This window comes from Oreochromis niloticus, linkage group LG8, assembly GCF_001858045.2.
Source record: "Oreochromis niloticus isolate F11D_XX linkage group LG8, O_niloticus_UMD_NMBU, whole genome shotgun sequence".
Taxonomy (NCBI): domain Eukaryota; kingdom Metazoa; phylum Chordata; class Actinopteri; order Cichliformes; family Cichlidae; genus Oreochromis; species Oreochromis niloticus.
This window is the reverse complement of record NC_031973.2, coordinates 1,158,891-1,175,890: the sequence shown is the minus strand read 5'-3', so window position 1 is coordinate 1,175,890 and position 17,000 is coordinate 1,158,891. Positions and strand designations below refer to the sequence as shown.

The window sequence follows — 17,000 nt, the reverse complement described above, 5'->3', positions numbered from 1 at the left end:
TGTAATCAGCCTACAAATGCGTCCTCAGGAGGATGCAGCCTATGAATTTGGACATCCCCATAACTTTTATCAAGTTCTTTTGCGGAGCAACTTTAACTTTTCATCAATGGATTCAATCAGACTCATGCAGACTGAAAGTTGTTTGAACAAGAAGTTGTTTGGATTTACCGAAATCCAAGACCGCTCCAGTCTAGTTAACCACTACACCTCTCAAGTATACTTGTTAAACTAGTCCCTGACTCTGATGCAGATTTGAAATTAATCAGAGTTGGTGGACATTTGCATTACAGTGATTATCGAGGTGCACAGTGTTAACTCCCTATCATGCTGGTTGGTAATCATCCTGTCAATAAACTGCCCATCAAAGAGTTTGACAAAGAATCGCAGTCAAAAAAGAGTGTTTGAACTAACCAAGCCCTGAGAAATGATTTCATATACAAAACTCAAACAAGTCATTATCAGTGAAGTAAAGTAGCAAGAAGTAAAAGCAGAGTTAAAGATAAATCTGAACATTAATCAAATGATCAATCAGGAACATCTATTGTAAAAACAGTAAATATTTAAAGTAAGAATCGGCTCTTAGATTCAAATGAAACAAAAGCGCTTCAAATGTTTCAATGAATGCTTATTGATTATCAAATGCAACAAGTTGGAATGAAAACATTAGAAAATGATTTTTACATCCACTTGGACTCTAATTTCACATCAGCTGGAAGAAAATAATACAAAGAAAAATCATCACAAGAAACAAAGCTTAAATTAATAAATTGTGAACAAATTAAAGGGTTTTTATTAGGATTAAACTGCAGGATCAGTGAAGACATAAATGACAAAAAGAGACAAAAGAAAAGTTTTACACACATCTGAATATTATAGTTTCTCTTCATGTGTAAGATCATTCGCTCTGCTGCGGTACCTGTCTGTGTTTGTGATTGGTCAGATGTCATGTGAACACGCCCCTAGCCTGATAAACCCTGGGATCACTTACAGTAGTGATAGATACCTTCATGTGAGCACTTTGACTGATTGCTGATATTAGGGGAAGTTAAACCAGATAACAGAAAGATATCCTGGATATGCTGACCTCACTTTGTAGGTCAGGATTACAGACACAGTGACATGTAGGAGTTTTTATTTAAGAAGAATCCTGAGTAAACAGGTTCAGAGAATTTGGTTTTGAAGGTGTGAATGTGTCTCAGTTTGTCAGCTGACACTTCATAGTAGGACAGAGTCCCTGCAGGCCAGTCCAGAAACACTCCCAGTCGGGAGCAGCCAGGAGTTGGACTGGTATTTGACTTGGTCTCCTTACTTTGCTGCCCTGTATAGTAAGTTGGTTCTGGGTCCCATTTGAAGCCAACGCACCAGGAGATGTTGTTCCACCCAAACGCAGATGGATAACCGTCCCCTTTCCGCTGTATTCCTCTGTAGCAAACAGCAGCAGCAGCATGCGCTCCTTTGTTTGTGGCCCACTCTATCTCCCAGTAACAGCGGCCAGTCAGAGCCTCTCTGCAGAGAATGTTATGTAAAGTATCGAATCTCTCAGGATGGTCAGGATACGACTGCTTCTCTCCTCTTGTGGCCTTCTTGTTTCCTTCAGACAGGATGAGGTTGAAGTGTGCTGTGTTTGGATCCAGGGTGAGCTCACAGGCATCTGATGGAGAGAACGAGACCTGATCAAGTTCATAATTGATGATAATGTCACTGACTCCCCCTTAATCTGTCCACTGCAGAGCTACAGTCTGTTTTTAACACATGTCAGATCTCTGTGCTCAAACCTCAGCTTGTCTTTTTAAACTCTGATCAAATGAAGAACAACTATGAAGGGAAGATCTGGGTTCTCTCCTGTTAGTTGTTATGATCTTTGTACAAACTGCAGTTCTGTCTGACTTTGATTATGATGATGGATTTTATCTGCATGTTTCTCCACATTAAAACTCTGATTCTGTATTTGACAGTGTGCTGATATCTTAGACAAAAACACTGGATATCTGTCTTTAACTACTGCTAATGACTGTAAGTACCATAAATTATATTTCAGTGGTCTGTTCTTGGACAACTTTAAAATACACAAATATATAAACTGAATTCTTGTAAAAAGTTTTAGAACACCCAAATTCCTCCAGATTTTTATTGACAATCATGTTTTCAAGCATACCTTCTTGCTCTTTGTTCCTAAAGTAGTTCTGCTTTAGCTTGGGCTTGGTCTTTTTTTCTTTATTTCTTTTTTTGCTGTTGGATGAACCTCAGAATAACCAGGTGGAGAACGCCATGGAGGGCATTTCAAATCTTCCAGGATGTCTCTTACTCTGTTTAAATCATCAACCCAGGATCCAGCAAAACAGCTTCAGTCCATCATGCTTCCTCCTACATGTTTCACAGTTGGTGCCACACACTGAGCTACGTACAAAAATCCTGTGTGATGAACCAAAGATTCAGATTTTGATTCATAAGTCCATGACAGCATCTTCCAGTCTTCAGTAGTCAATTGGTTTCAAGACCCAGGCAGGCCTTTTCTTTCTTCTTCTGATGTGTTAGGAGTCTTGTTATCAGTGGCTTTCTTGCTGCATCTCATCCCGTCAAACCTGCAACTCTAAGTCTTCTCTTTACACTCGAAACTGAGACTTACAATGATCACTATTAAACTGTGCTTGAAGCTGTGGTCCTGTGAGCTGCTCTCTCAGAAACGTATCGCCTGATTCTCTTGTGGCTTGTGTTGCGGTTCTGCCAGACCACTCCTTGCCAAAGTTCTCCAGTTTCTGAGGGTCTTTTTATGGTGAAGGAGACTGTACTCTCTGACACGTTGACAGTTTCTTCACACTTTCTCTGTAGGATGGTGTAAAGCAGGGGTCGGCAACCCTGGGCACGCGTGCCAGCTGTGGCGTGCCATCAGGGTTAACTGATGGCACGCCACAGCTGGACTGGCCATCGGGCATACCAGGCATTTGCCCGGTGGGCCGATGGTGATTTTTAGTTTTTATGGGCCGATTATTTTTTTTTATTTTTTTATTTTTTGTAACGGTATAAACAATGAAAGGCGGTGGATTGGCCAGATGCTGGCTGATGTGTAAAAATAACTCAGTTGTTTGGTGGTGGCTATGGCGGAGCTTCCACAGAGGCCAGCAGGTGGATGAGGGAAATAGGAGGCAGGAGGAGGAGAGACCTGAGGCGGCCGCCAGTCCGAGTGTCAGGTGAGCTGAACTTCAGGTAAGAGGTTATGACCTGCAGTCTGTCTGAGTCAGATATAAACCAAGTTTAGGTGGAGTTTGTTTTCGTTGTGCTGACTTTTTACAGTCAGTTACAATAACTCGTACTGCGTGCTAGCTAGCATGACGGAGTTTCTATACAGCTGGGTGGGTGCTATGATGTTACTGATAGTGACCTTTATTTTATTCATAAGGTTAGTTAGTAGGGTTGCCAACCGTCCTGTAAACAACGGAATCGTCCTGTGCTCAGAGAAAATATTACGCGTTTCGTATTGAGGTGAGAAGGAACACAGTTTGTCCCGGACTTCAGCTAGAATGGAAAAAGACACAAAGCTGGAGTTATTCTGTGTCTTTACGCTGCAGCTGCCTCTTCTTCTCTCATTCTCTCCCCTCTCTCTCCTGTTGCTGCTTCAATCATGAAACTGATCAGTGATCAGCTGATCGGCATTTCTGACGCAAGTCCCGTCTCACTTGTTTGTTTATCTCCCACTTTGCACCAGAAACAGGAAACCAGCGGATGTCGCGCTAAACAACAGCAGCACGTTTAAGCTTGATCAGCTGTTGTTAGAATTTATTTAATATTAATTTCTAGTATCAGCTGATGTTTGCTGGAGCCACAGCTGTAAAAGCTGCTGGTCATGATATCGGTTTGGATATGTGGTGAGAGGGAAACATGCAGATGAAACCAGGAGATGTCCTTACTGAATCATCAGAGCTGAACAGGTGATGGAGAAACAGGTTTACCTTTTAGGTCACATGGATGAGTTGAAGGGAAGTTATGAACTGTTTCTGAGAGACAAATAACACCAGGATCCTTTTCTAAGTAGCTGACAGCTGGTAACTGTGCAGGGGCGGGTCTAGCAAAGTTTTGCCAGGGGGGCCAGGTAGGGCATTAACAGGGAAAGGGGGGCACAAAGAAATACTTTTCTTTCTTATTCTCATTTAAAATGTCTAGCTTTTAGTGAATAATTATCTGAGTCTTACAACCAAAGTTTTTATCTGATGTACAACGTAGAGAAATCATACATATACCAAAAGGACAGTGTACATCACTGTCACAAAAGCGTTCGTTTTCATTCAAAGGGTTTATGGCTTTAATACCTGGTGGGCCGGTCTTTAGTCAAAATGCCCGGGATGATTTTTTGTCCCAGTCCAGCCCTGGGCACGACACGCAGTGAATTAATCTAAGAAGGTGCATTAAAAAATAAATGGCCGGACCAGCGGTGCACATCGCAAATTAGCTCGCATAGACACATTAGTTGTGCCGCTTCTTAATAACGGTATCTTAGCTAACAAACCCAACTGCCAGATTCAACTTGTAATTGGCGAAAATAACTTAGCCTACCGGTGAGAGGGATGTTGCTAGCTGGCAGTTTTTTCTTTTTCTTTTTTTTTTTTTTTAAATAAAGTTTTTTCAAGCGATGTTGAAATTTCCACATTCCAACACTTCAAATGCTTCAGGAGCTGCCCACTCAGCGCAGCATCAGCACCACGGAAATACACGGATACATCCAAAGACTCAAGACTGATCAAACCAGAAATCTTTAATGAGCAGCTAGATTTGTCTCGCATTAACCGGCTGAATTAATGCCAGTTAATGCAACATCGAAATGCAGCTGATTGAACTGAAAACCTCGACTTTGTGGGGGTCAAAGTTTGCAGAATTACGAACGCAGCTGGAATCCACAGCTGTGTGTGTTCATGGAGCTGCATTTTCACCTGCTAGACATCACTACCTGACAAGTTTAACTGTCTTCAGAACATTGCAGAGGCCTTATTGACAGTATTTGGCTCTACATGTCTGTGTGAGCAGATTTTCTCTCACATGAGTGTCCTCAGGTAGCCGTCTGAATGCTGGACACTCGGAGACCAGAGATCACATTAACATGTGTGTCTCTGTATTAACAAACATGCCATATTGGCCCAGTTTATTTTTCTTATCATTGTTGTGGAGACCATAAATAGCGTTTGCATTTTCTGTTGTACAGTTCATTTGCTGTTATGGATAAAAAGTCTTTTTTTGTTTCAAAATAGCTGATAACTATTCGCTGATAGCTGCCAACATCTGCGAACAAATATAATTCTATAAAGTTGTTCTATATAGTGTGTAGCTGTTAATATAGTGTTATTAAATTTATTGCTAATGCAATTATATGGCACATTGACTTCTGAGGAAATTTTAGATGCACTCATCACCAGAAAGGTTGCCGACCCCTGGTCTAAAGCTTTAAAGCTTCTGATGGTTTTCCTCTATTTTTTTGTAAATTTCACTTTTCTCAACATGTTATAGCAGTAGACGAGTTTCTGCAGTGCAATACTATTCACCTGTCGTGTTCGGGTCAAATCTGACCAATTTACAACTGAAAACAATCATAAATATTGTGTTTTACATCTGATTGCCCAAGGCCTTATGACATGCTCCACACTATGCACTTGAACATATAACAGTGATGATCAACTCTTTCATTGAATTTTGAGTATTTTAATCAACCTTGTTACATCTGTGGTGTTCCTGGTCAGAAGTGACCGCCATAGGAAATGAATGGGAATCCACCCCCCCCCACCACCCCGATTGACTGAACGACCCCCTGAATGACCAAATTAAAGACCCACCGACGACCCACTGAACTGAATTTGGTGATGAAAAATGTTTGTTATGCTAATGTAAGAGCTGTTAAAACAGGCCGGTCAATAGTGACCAGAACGCTACAGTAAGGGAGGGGGAGGTGACCACAACTGGAGGGTTAACATCCATTGGTGCAGAACAGCTTTAAGTTGTTTAGGTTGTTTCTTGTTTCTTGTCCCCTGAAACAGGCCTTTTTGTTTGTACATTATATTTGAGCTTTGAATTAAATTTGATTCCATTGTATTTATAAAACGCTAAATCACAACAACAGTCGCCTCAACGAGCTTTATATTGTCAGGTAGACCCTACAATAATGCAGAGAAAACAGAGCAAACCCCAACAATCATATGACCCCCTAGGAGCAAGCACTAACAGTGGGAAGGAAAAACTCCCTTTTAACAGGAAGAAACCAGCCTCACAAAGGCGCAGCGATCTGCAGTGATTGGTTGGTGGTGAAGCGAGGAAGACAGGACAAAAGATATGCTGTGGAAGAGAGCCAGGGATAAATAATAACTAATGATTCAGAGAAGTGTATAAACAGCCAATGCATCATGGGAATCCCCGGCAGCCTACACCTATTGCAGCATAACTAAGGGAGGATTCAGGGTCACCTGGTCCAGCCCTAACTATATGCTTTAGCAAAAAGGAAAGTTTGAAGCCTAATCTTGAAAGTAGAGATAGTGTCTGTCTCCCGAATCCAAACTGGAAGCTGGTTCCACAGAAGAGGGGCCTGAAAACTGAAGGCTCTGCCTCCCATTCTACTTTTAAATACTCTAGGAACAACAAGTAAGCCTGCAGTGTGAGAGCGAAGTGCTCTAATAGGGTGATATGGTACTACAAGATAACTTATCACCCCGTATCATCTTCATTGTAAGGTAAAAACCCAACAATAATCTTTTTTTTAAACTCTGGCAGTTCACCACTTACCTTTTTACCATTTCAAGATATCCATTATCAACAATTTCAATTAAAAAGACTGGAAGATTTGGGTTATTTTAAAACTTTTTACCGGTAGTGCTCAGTTACTTTATTTTCCTAAATAAAACTATATAATTTTACGTTACACTCAGTTGTGTACAATAAACAACATTTTATAGCCCTTTGATTAACTTCTTTGAATGTCCTGTTGTGTTCAGACTTAAATTTAACTCAGTGCTTAATCAAACGTAGTCTGGCTCATTAAAGGCACTTAAAGAAATAATCAGTATCCTGTACTTAAAGTGCATAACTTGCTCTTTCTGACATCAAGTGTAAAATAAAGAAAGCTAATTTAGTTATTGCAGGTGTAACATCCTTTATGTGATTTATTTATGTAAAAAGTACTTACACCAGATCAGATCTCTTCTGTCCGTCACCTTTTCCACATCAGTGACATCAGGTCTTGAGAAATCATCAGTGACCAGGAAGTTCTTCCTGTAGTGGTAGATACTTCCTCCTTTGTATTTGTCATTTGCAATGGCTGCTACCAGGAAAGAGAATCGGTTGTCATTCTTCAAAGCTTTGGCAAGGTCATGGACAACTTTGGCCTTTTCTGTCATCTTCTTTATCACTTCATCTGAGAAGTACCATTGGTCCTGGGCAGGTGGAGTGTTACCATCAGTACCTTCCAGCTTCTTTTTCTCCAAGTAGTCAGACATGTTCTGCAGATATGGGTCAGTGGATTTCAGGGAGGTGAAAACAAAGCAGAGAACTTCCTCTACTCCTGGTTTAAACACCTCTCTGTCCAGCTCAGACTGATCTGAGATGATCTTTGTTCCCTCCATCATGTCTACAAAGTACCTGATGATGGTGACTTCTCTCTCTTCATCTTTGATCCACGTGGTTAATCTCTCCTGACTGAACGGTGACTTGTCTCTGTCATCAAACACTTTCACTAATTCCTGCTCATCTTCCTCACCTGCCCTGATGGAGGGAAGTTTCTCAGCCATTTGCTGCTGGATTGAAGATCTGAAATACTCACAGAGCTTCTTGAATCTGATCATCTTTTCTGGTATCTGTGGAAAGCTTCTCACCACTCTGTCCTCCAGCAGATCATTGCAGCTTATTTCCAGATTATAGAGGTCCTTCAAAGCATCTTGAGCCTTTCTAACAAGTCCAACACTGATACCAGTCATCATCTCAGCAGCTTCTGGATTTAAAATCTTCAGAGGCATCAGTGTGACCTTCAGTGGAACACAGTTTTCTTTGTGTTCTCCCAGTAGTTTTGGAAGTTGGATGTATGTCTTCACTGCATCTTCAAATGTTCCAGGATTGCTTTCAAGAATGAAGTCTCCATAGAATTTGCAGGTAAATTTATCAGTCACAGCTTTTTCTTCATCACTCAGCTTGATGTCAACTTTCCCGTCAACATTAAATGAGGGGATCTTCTTTATCACCGTTTGCATGGTTCCCTTGATTTCCTGAATGTTTTTAGGATCTAACTTCTCACTGTCAAACACAAAGAAAGCGTTTGCTCCATAAAGGATTCCTGTGACTACATGTGTCGCCAAATTCTTCACATTTTCTGCTTGTTGGGTGTTCCTGGTTTCATCAGGAGTCAACATCAGCTGTTTGAATTTGGTGGTAGCTTTGTACTGAAGCGTGACTCGACTCTGATTGTCAGAATTCTTCTTATCATTCAGATACTTGGCTGATCCTCCAACTTCAATGAGTCCACCCAGGAAACTGGCCTTCAGTGAACCATCAACATCCAGCAGTGACGACTTTTTTTCAATGGAATCCGTCGCACTGACTTCAAACTCACTGCTATGATGATTTTTCTCCACTGACTTCTCCTGCAGAGTTTTAGCATCCCACAGTGTGACACCTTTAAGACATGAGATCCAAAAACTGGTTAAAATGAAAAAAAACAAGTCTTTAGAAATATTACCACCAGATTATACACATAATCTGAATTTCATTACAAGGCCTTGACTACAGTCAAAGTCATTAGTTTTATTCTAATTAATTCAGCTTCAGTGATTGGTTCTTGTGGCTGAGGTGTGGGCTGCAGCTCCACTGCAGAGGAGGGATGGTGCAGCATGCTCAAGGGGCAGTGCCAGGAATGCTGGCAGAGCAGCTGGAAACTATTCAGTTATTATAGCCTCACTATTTCAGTGATGCCAGGACCTGGAAGAGCTAGAATGGCTAGAAAGCTGCTCGGTTGTGGAACAGAAAAACTGAGGAACTGAAAACATGAATTCTTTGTAAATAAAACAACATCACAGGCACCCCGATTGTCTCAGGTCCTTACTGGGGTAACAGGTGGTGTCAAAACCCAGTTTATTATGTCGGACCCGCAGTTTGCACAGTTGGTCTAGTTGCCGGCCCAGATGCTCGCAGAGATTGTAGCAATGCATAAGGAGCAGGCAGCAGCACAGAGAGCTCAGATGGGAAACCTGTAGGACCAGGCCAAGGGCCAGACAAGTGCCCCCACCACCACCATTATCAGTGACGCTGCATTGACGACCCTCGGGTGTACCTGGTGGCAACCACACAGGTGTGCCAGTGGCCCACAGCGGGCTGTGCATGGCAGCTGTTGATGCTGGCAGCTCTGTCTCTGCCACTGTACTCGCAGGGGAACTTCCTGGATGTTTGCAGGGCCATTTTAGACCGGATCGGCTTCTCCTCAGAGGACCACTGCCGGTGGTTCAGGGGCAGCTGGATGGCGGTGAAGGACTGGCCTTTCAGCTGGGCCCAAAAGTTCCATGATGCAGCAGGTTGCTGCCAGGGCCATAAGAAGGGGAACTGCAGATGTTGGACCAGATAGTCCTGGAACAGTTTGTGGAGTTGCTCCACGGGGAGACGGCACAGTGGGATCGCTGCCACCGGCCAGCAAGCTGGAAGGTGGCTGTCATGCTGGCAGAGGAAGAGGCGCCCTTAAGACCTTTCTCTCTGATTTGGTTCCCCAGGTCCCAGCAGTGGCAGGTGCTGTTCCCGACCCGCTTAGGGCCGCACTAACACTGAGGCAGGAGTGTTGGAGATGCGGGTGGCCGGGACACCTGCAACAGGAGTGTCCATGATGGAGGTTGGGCAGGTGTTCTGTGTCGCCGGGGCTCCAACACCCTCCTCCGGTCCAGGAGGGACAGTCAGTGTACAGGTAAGGTGCCAAGGAGGCATATGCCAGTCTTTGGTGGGCTTGGGCTGCACGCAGACCTGCACGCAGACCTTGAAGGTCACGATAACGATTGTCCATATCAGACCTTTACAAAGCTGTCTTTAAAGGTAGGTGCTCCTTAGTGTTCTGTTCTTGGCCCCTTTCTTATTCATTTTTGTTATTAATAATGTTATTTCTGCAGCACGAAGTTGTATTTGCTGATAAAATTTTTATGACAAATTTTGACCCGTCCACACCCTCTGGTCCCCTTTCTTAAAGATGGGAACCACCACCCTGATCTGCCAGTCCAGAGGTACCGCCCCTGAGCGCCATGAAACATTTTAGAGGCGTGTCAACCAGGACAGCCCTACAACATCCAGAGCCTTCAGGGCGGACCTCGTCCACCCCAGGGGCTGCCACCAAGGAGTTGTTTAACTGCCTCAGTGACCACGCCCCAAGAGATTGGTGGGTCATCCGCCTCATGGGCATGAGAATTTGCATAATTATGATGAAGGTGACCTCCCAGCCCATTGTTCCTTAAGTGGGCTGATTTCAGTCATTATGCAAATGTACTGTTTATAAGGTTGGGGAAACCTGCAGTCAGCTGAGACTGAAGAAGTCACTTGGATGAGTGACGAAACGTTTCTCCCACAAAACGCTACGTCCAGATGAACAGAATCAACTTTTGGAGATTTACTTTCCTGGATGATTGAGAATGCATCAAGACGTCATCCGCCTTGTTTGTTCCAACTATTGTGCGATCACACTCCTCAGCCTCCCTGGGAAAGTCTATGCCAGGGTGCTTGAAAGGAGAGTCTGTCTGTTAGTCAAACCTCAAATACAGGAGGAACAATGTGGTTTTCGTCCTGGTCGTTGAACACTGGACCAGCTCTTTATCCTCTCAAGGATACTTGAGGGTTCATGGGAGTTTGCCCAACCAGTCTACATGTGTTTTGTGGACTGGAGAAGGTATTCGACAGTGTCCCCTGGACTGTCTAAGTGCCCTTTGTCACTGATTCTGTTTATAATTTTTATGGACAGAATTTCTAGGCGTAGCAAAGTGACAGAAGGCTTTCACCTGGGTGGTCTCAGAATCTCATCTCTGCTTTTTAAGGATGATGTGGCTGTGTCGGCTTCATCGGGTGATGGCCTCCAGCTCACACTGGAACGGTTCGCAGCCAACTGTGAAGCGGTAAGAATAAGCAGCTCCAAATCTGAGGCCATGGTCCTCAGCCAGAAAAGGGTGGAGTGCCCACTCCAGGTCAGGGACGAGTTCTTGCCCCAAGTGGAGGATTTTAAGTATCTCGGGGTCTTGTTCATAAGTGACGAAAGATGTGAGCCGGACATCGACAGACAGATTGGTCCTGCGGCTGCAGTAATCCGGACGCTGTGCTGGTCCGTCATAGTGTAAAAGCAAAGCTCTCAATTTACTGGTTGAACCACGTCCCTACCCTCACCTATGGTCACGAGCTGTGGGTAGTGACGGAAAGAACGAGATCGCAGACACAAGCAGCAGAAATGGGCTGGCTGGCCTCTCCCTTAGAGATAGGGTGAGGAGTTCAGCCATCTGGGAGGGGCTCAGAGTAGAGCCGCTGCTCCTCCACATCGAAAGGAGCCACTTGAGGTGGTTTGGGCTCCTCCTGGGTGAGGTGTTCTGGGGATGTCCCACAGGAAGGAGGCCTTGGGGGGGATCCAGGACATGCTAGAGAGATTATATCTCTCGACTGGCCTGGGAACGCCTTGGTGTTCCCCTGGACAAGCTGGAAGAGGTGGCTGGGGAGAGGGAGGTCTGGGCTTTTCTGCTTAGGCTGCTGCCCCTGGAACCCGGCCCCGGATAAGGAGAAGAAGATGTATGGATGGATGGATCTTAACATCTTTATGCATTCTCAATCATCCATGTAAATAAATCCCCAAAAGTTGATTCTGTTCATCTGGACATTTTCAGTTGGAGAAACGTTTCGTCACTCATCCAAGTGACTTCTTCAGTCTCAGCTGACTGCAGGTTTCCCCAAACCTTATAAACAGTACAGCCAGGATTTATACATCAGGGAAACCAAACAACCTCTGGCGAAGCGGATCGCACAGGACTCTGCAGTCTATTTACACCTACAGGCCAGTGGACACTCTTCCAATGATGAGGATGTACACATCCTGGACAGGGAGGAACACTGGTTTGAGTGCGGAGTCAAGGAGGCCATTTACGTGAAAAGGGAAAGACCATCTCTGAAATGAGGAGGGGGCCTAAGGGTACATCTGTCACCATCTTATAATGCTGTGATTGCAGCCATTCCCCAACTCTCTGTAAATGGTACTCATGGCCATTGATCAGTGGTTGTTGATCAATGGTCATGAGAATTAGCATAATTATGATGAAGGTGACCTCCCAGCCCATGGTTCCTTCAGTGGGCTGGTTTCAGTCATTATGCAAATGTCCTGTTTATAAGGTTGAAACCTGCAGTCAGCTGAGACTGAAGAAGTCACCTGGATGAGTGACGAAACATTTCTCCCACTGAAAACGTCCAGATGAACAGAATCAACCTTTGGTGGTGGAGCTGACCCTGTCCTTTGTCAGTCTACATTCTGTTCACTTGGTTTAATTTCTTATAAAACTGAATGTTTAATATCAAGATAATTAAGTGGGAAGTTCTTCTATCTGACACATAAAAGTTGTAAGTTTATCTGCAAAAACTACTTTGTTCATCTCTCTGGTCACAGTTTGTGATTTTTCAGACAAAGCTAACACTGCTTTTATAACTAATTAATTAATGCATTTCTATTATTATCTTGATTTTGACCTTGATTTTTTAATCAATTTTAAACATGTAAAAATATAACAGATATAATAAGAAAAAGAAAAGAAAAAAGAAATTCAAAATAAAGCAAAATACACTCCGACTTTGTTCAGATTACATATCAAAAACAGAGCAGGAAGATGTGCACGCTTATTTAATCCCACTCTACTTAATATTACTGAGTTTCCTTATATAAACCTCAATAACAAGAATAAACTTATTTCTAATGATATACACTACTTAAAATACAAATTGTTATCATATCACCATGTTTAGATCTATAATTTTACCTCCATGCAACAAAGCCAATACCTCCAGCGTTGGAAAATTAATCGTACAATTTAAATAAGCATGAAGCAGCAACTTTCAGAACTGAGACATTCACTGAAATTTTCCTTTTCTTTGTATCTCATAAACATCAGATCTTTGGACGTCTTTTTGATGTGCTTTATGTTTAGAAACTGCTTCAACTCGACACTCAAACTCCACAGTTTCACTGCACACAGAAACACAAAAGCTTTTCCTGGCTGTACACACAATCACAGTGTTGAGGTTGCATGTGTTGTTAATGATTTTCTTCATCTGTGTTTGTGGGAACAAAGCTGAATTACATTTTACCGTATTAAGTTTAATCTGAATTTTTGTTGTTATTCAGTTTTACAACAGCTCAGTAAAAACAGTTCACTTAGAAATTGTCACGGTTCTGGGTCCGTCGGACCCAGTATTTTGAGTTTATTATGTTTTGGTTTACTTTTGCATCATGGATTATTCTGTGTTTCTCTGGTACTTTGTGTTTCAGTTATCTTGGTGTTTTGGATTGTTTTCTCATTCTCTTGTGGTGATGATGATGATTATTATTAGAGTTTCATGTTTCTGTTATCCATGTTTTAGGAATTGTGGTTTCACTTATAGTTCAGTTCCGTGTGTCATTTTCTGTCTGTCTCTCTGTGTTGAGTCCGTGTCTCTGAGTAGTGATTCATGTTTCCTGTTTTATTGTGAAAGTCTTTGTCTTAGGTTAGTGTGTCTAGCTTCGCTCCCCTGTCTCGTTAGTCCTGATCTCTCCCAGCTGTGTCTCCCTTCTGTTGCCCATTCCCTCATTACTACCCTGTGTATTTAAGCCCTGTGTTTTCCTCAACCCAGTGTCACGTTGTACCATCGGATTATGCCAGTGTGTTTCTGTTCTGTTACCAGTATTCTTGGCTCTGTTTATGTTTGTTTCCTCCAGCAATAAAGCTGAGGTTTTGAGTTACAATCCTGAGTTCGAGTCCTGCATTTGGATCCTCATCTCCGCCTGCCCACACACTGAGTCCTGACAGAAAAGTTTGAAACAAAGACACATTTCTCCAGTCCCTGTTTGCCACTACTTTAAAACTGGAGTATGATTATATTGTTCAACCAAAAATGCAGTCCAGGTCTCCCAGACGTTGTGGACCCCTGAAATAAGGAGGCTGTGTATAAACATGCAGTAATTTCTCTCTGGTCAAACTAACACATAACAATCAAACCTGGTACTTTTTTATATCTCATGTAAACAGTTTGATTGCAGAATGAACACTGCAGAGCACAGGGGTGACTGATGAAGACATGTCCTGGGAAAACATCTTGTGTAGTGTTTTGCTGTCCAGACCTTCTAAAATCAGTGTGGACACAGTTCTGGGCTGTCAGGTCACGTGTTACCTGGGATGAGTTTATCGCTCCGGGCATCGTAGAGCATCCCTAAGGTGAAAGGTCGGCCCAGAGCAGCCACCTCCGTAACGTTTGAAGCCATGTCTCCTGCACAAATAAAAACATACAAACATGCATTCAGCTTTCTTCATTTCATTAAAGTAGTAAAAATAGCATCTGTTACGGGTTCAAATATTGAGGGAGAGCACAAAAACAACAACTGGTCCAGAAGAGTCGGTCAAACAATGATTTTAATGAACACACACGTGGGAGATGTACACTGCAACATCAGCTGTAAATCTCACCCCAAAACTGCACAATAAATTGTTTTATAACATCAGGGCATTTTTAATGACGCCCCCTCATGCGTCAAGAAGATACAGTACATGCATGAGTTTCAAAAACACACACGTCCTGTTGACAACTTTTGACACATTTAAAAGGACATCTTCCCGAGGCCAGGTCCTTCCCGGTAATCTTCTAACTCTGCTTATCCCCTAGAACAAACTGTCTCCCCTGCAGTATATAATCTTACAGTTACAAGGTTTTGCAAACTATTATTTGAATATTTGAATTTTTACCTAAACATGAGTCTATCTACTGTTTGTGTGTGCGAGTGTGTCACGACCTCAGCATCCACTCGGCCTCACTCCGCCCGTTGACGCTTCTGACCTTTTGCCAGACAGAAGCTCTCTGTGATATGTGTAATAATCTTAACTAAGAACATATGTAATCTATTGAATAAATGCTTTACCAAAATGCCACTACTCAAAGCTTAACAAGAAGGAAATGAATGAATAATGAAATACTAATGGATAACCTGATATATGTGTTTTGTAAGCGTGTTCTTTCCATAGCTCAAAGACTGAGCTGCAACTCTTCATGAAATGCAATATGTGTATACAATAATTATAGCTGCACCTGTAATAAAAATGTTAATATGAGATTATGACAATACCTGTAATACAAGTTTTAACATAAGGCCAACCGCTTCAATAAATGCTTTGATGAAATGATACTTAATGCAATGGTAATGATGATGATTATGAATAGTAGCAGCAAAATATTTATCTAAACTCCACACATCCCACTGTAGTTTTGTACTTAAACTGTGGAAGCCACTGTCACTTAAAGTCAATTAAATGCTTGAGATTATCAAATAAATTGAAATATTTGACAAAGTTAACACAAGTAAACACAAAATGCAGTTTCGAAATGAAAGTATTTTTTATTAAGGGGATGAAAATTCCAAACCTACATGGCCCTGTGTGAATAATGATTGCTCCTCTGTTATAAATAAATCAACGGTGGTGAATGACATCTTTGGAAAGCTGAGTTTAATTTCTCTGGCCTGATTACTGATTGAACGTCTATTTCTTGTATTGAGCTATCACTGGGAATAAATGTCTGGTCAAATGTCTTTGCACATTAGCATTTTCACCAGTCTGGCTTACTTAATATCAACGTCAACTTTTTGTGGCCCGTCATGTAAAATGACTCTGGTTTACATTTTTAATTCAAATTCCAGATTTTACTGTCACAATGGAATATTTCTACTGTAAAATCTCTTTTAGCACTTCAGTGAAATATTGAGACAATAAAGTTGTACTTGAAACATGAAACATTTAGTAATGTCACATCCAAGTAGAACCTGAAACATGTCTGAATCTGTCCCACAGAGAGTCTTCTGTGCAGCAGACTCTACAGAAAAGCTGAATGAGTGAACACGGGTTCTGGGCGAGGCAGGTATGTGCTGCAGGAGCCCTGCCTAGTTTAATGCCTCAGGCTTTTTAATAAGAACCATGTGATCAACTTACAAATGTCTCAGATCCAGTCTAAGAACAGTCATTTTGATCTCTAATGTTTCTGTTCTTACCTTCAGGAAAAGAGGAACAGCTGGAAGTTCAGAGTGAATGTAAAAAGTATAAAAGGGTTATTTTTGTAGTCGTCTGTGACTCGACTACTGTCAGGTATGAAAGCTAAAATCTCTCTCTGTCCTTCCTGACAGAACACTAACATTTATACTGTGTCTCCTGAGGTGAGGCGCAGGATAACCTCGTGCGGCGAGTAAGGGGAGGAGCTTAAGATTAGAAGAAAAAAACTTTTTAATGGTGAAGGTCAAGTTCACATAAGAAAGACAAAACCTGAAAATGGGGGAAATGCTTCCAGCGTTGTACTTTAAATTCAAAGTAGCTGATTTCCTGTTCGATGCAGGATATGGCTCTGGGCAGATTTGTTGTATGTCTTGCACTGATATAGCAAAGCTACTAAGTCTCATACATGTAACCTGTTTTATTGAAATACTGCATGTGACACTATAATTATATTCAATTCCTTTTTTTCATATAGCGCTAAATCACAGCAACAGTCGCCTAAAGGAGCTTCACTGTAGTTTAAGTCTGAAGTCGTGCTGCTGATAAGGAAACTGGACCCTGAGAAGCCTTATTTGTTCTTTGCTATTCCAATCCTCACAGAGGAAACCTACGATTTCCTACAGTAAATCATGAATGTGGGTCTGTTTTACTTGCTCCATCACAGTCAGTGATGCTGCAGTCTCACCACGTTTTCTTTGCATCTTGTGGTTTCGTCCGTCTCACTGACCGTCTCTTAACTTGTACTGTGGTACATAAGCCTCATGT

General features: G+C 42.3%; 1 protein-coding gene across 1 annotated transcript; it reads right to left on the bottom strand.

Annotated features, from left to right (window-relative positions):
* Positions 1-778: 778 nt before the first annotated feature.
* On the bottom strand, positions 779-16,367 carry LOC100691465 (neoverrucotoxin subunit alpha-like). Its single transcript, XM_003449435.4, has 4 exons — positions 16,238-16,367; positions 14,374-14,469; positions 7,157-8,635; positions 779-1,651 (listed from the first exon to the last, which is right to left on the bottom strand). Exons 2-4 carry the CDS (start codon positions 14,462-14,464, stop codon positions 1,104-1,106), a joined length of 2,118 nt encoding a protein of 705 aa, XP_003449483.2. The 5' UTR covers positions 14,465-14,469; positions 16,238-16,367; the 3' UTR covers positions 779-1,103.
* Positions 16,368-17,000: the final 633 nt, after the last annotated feature.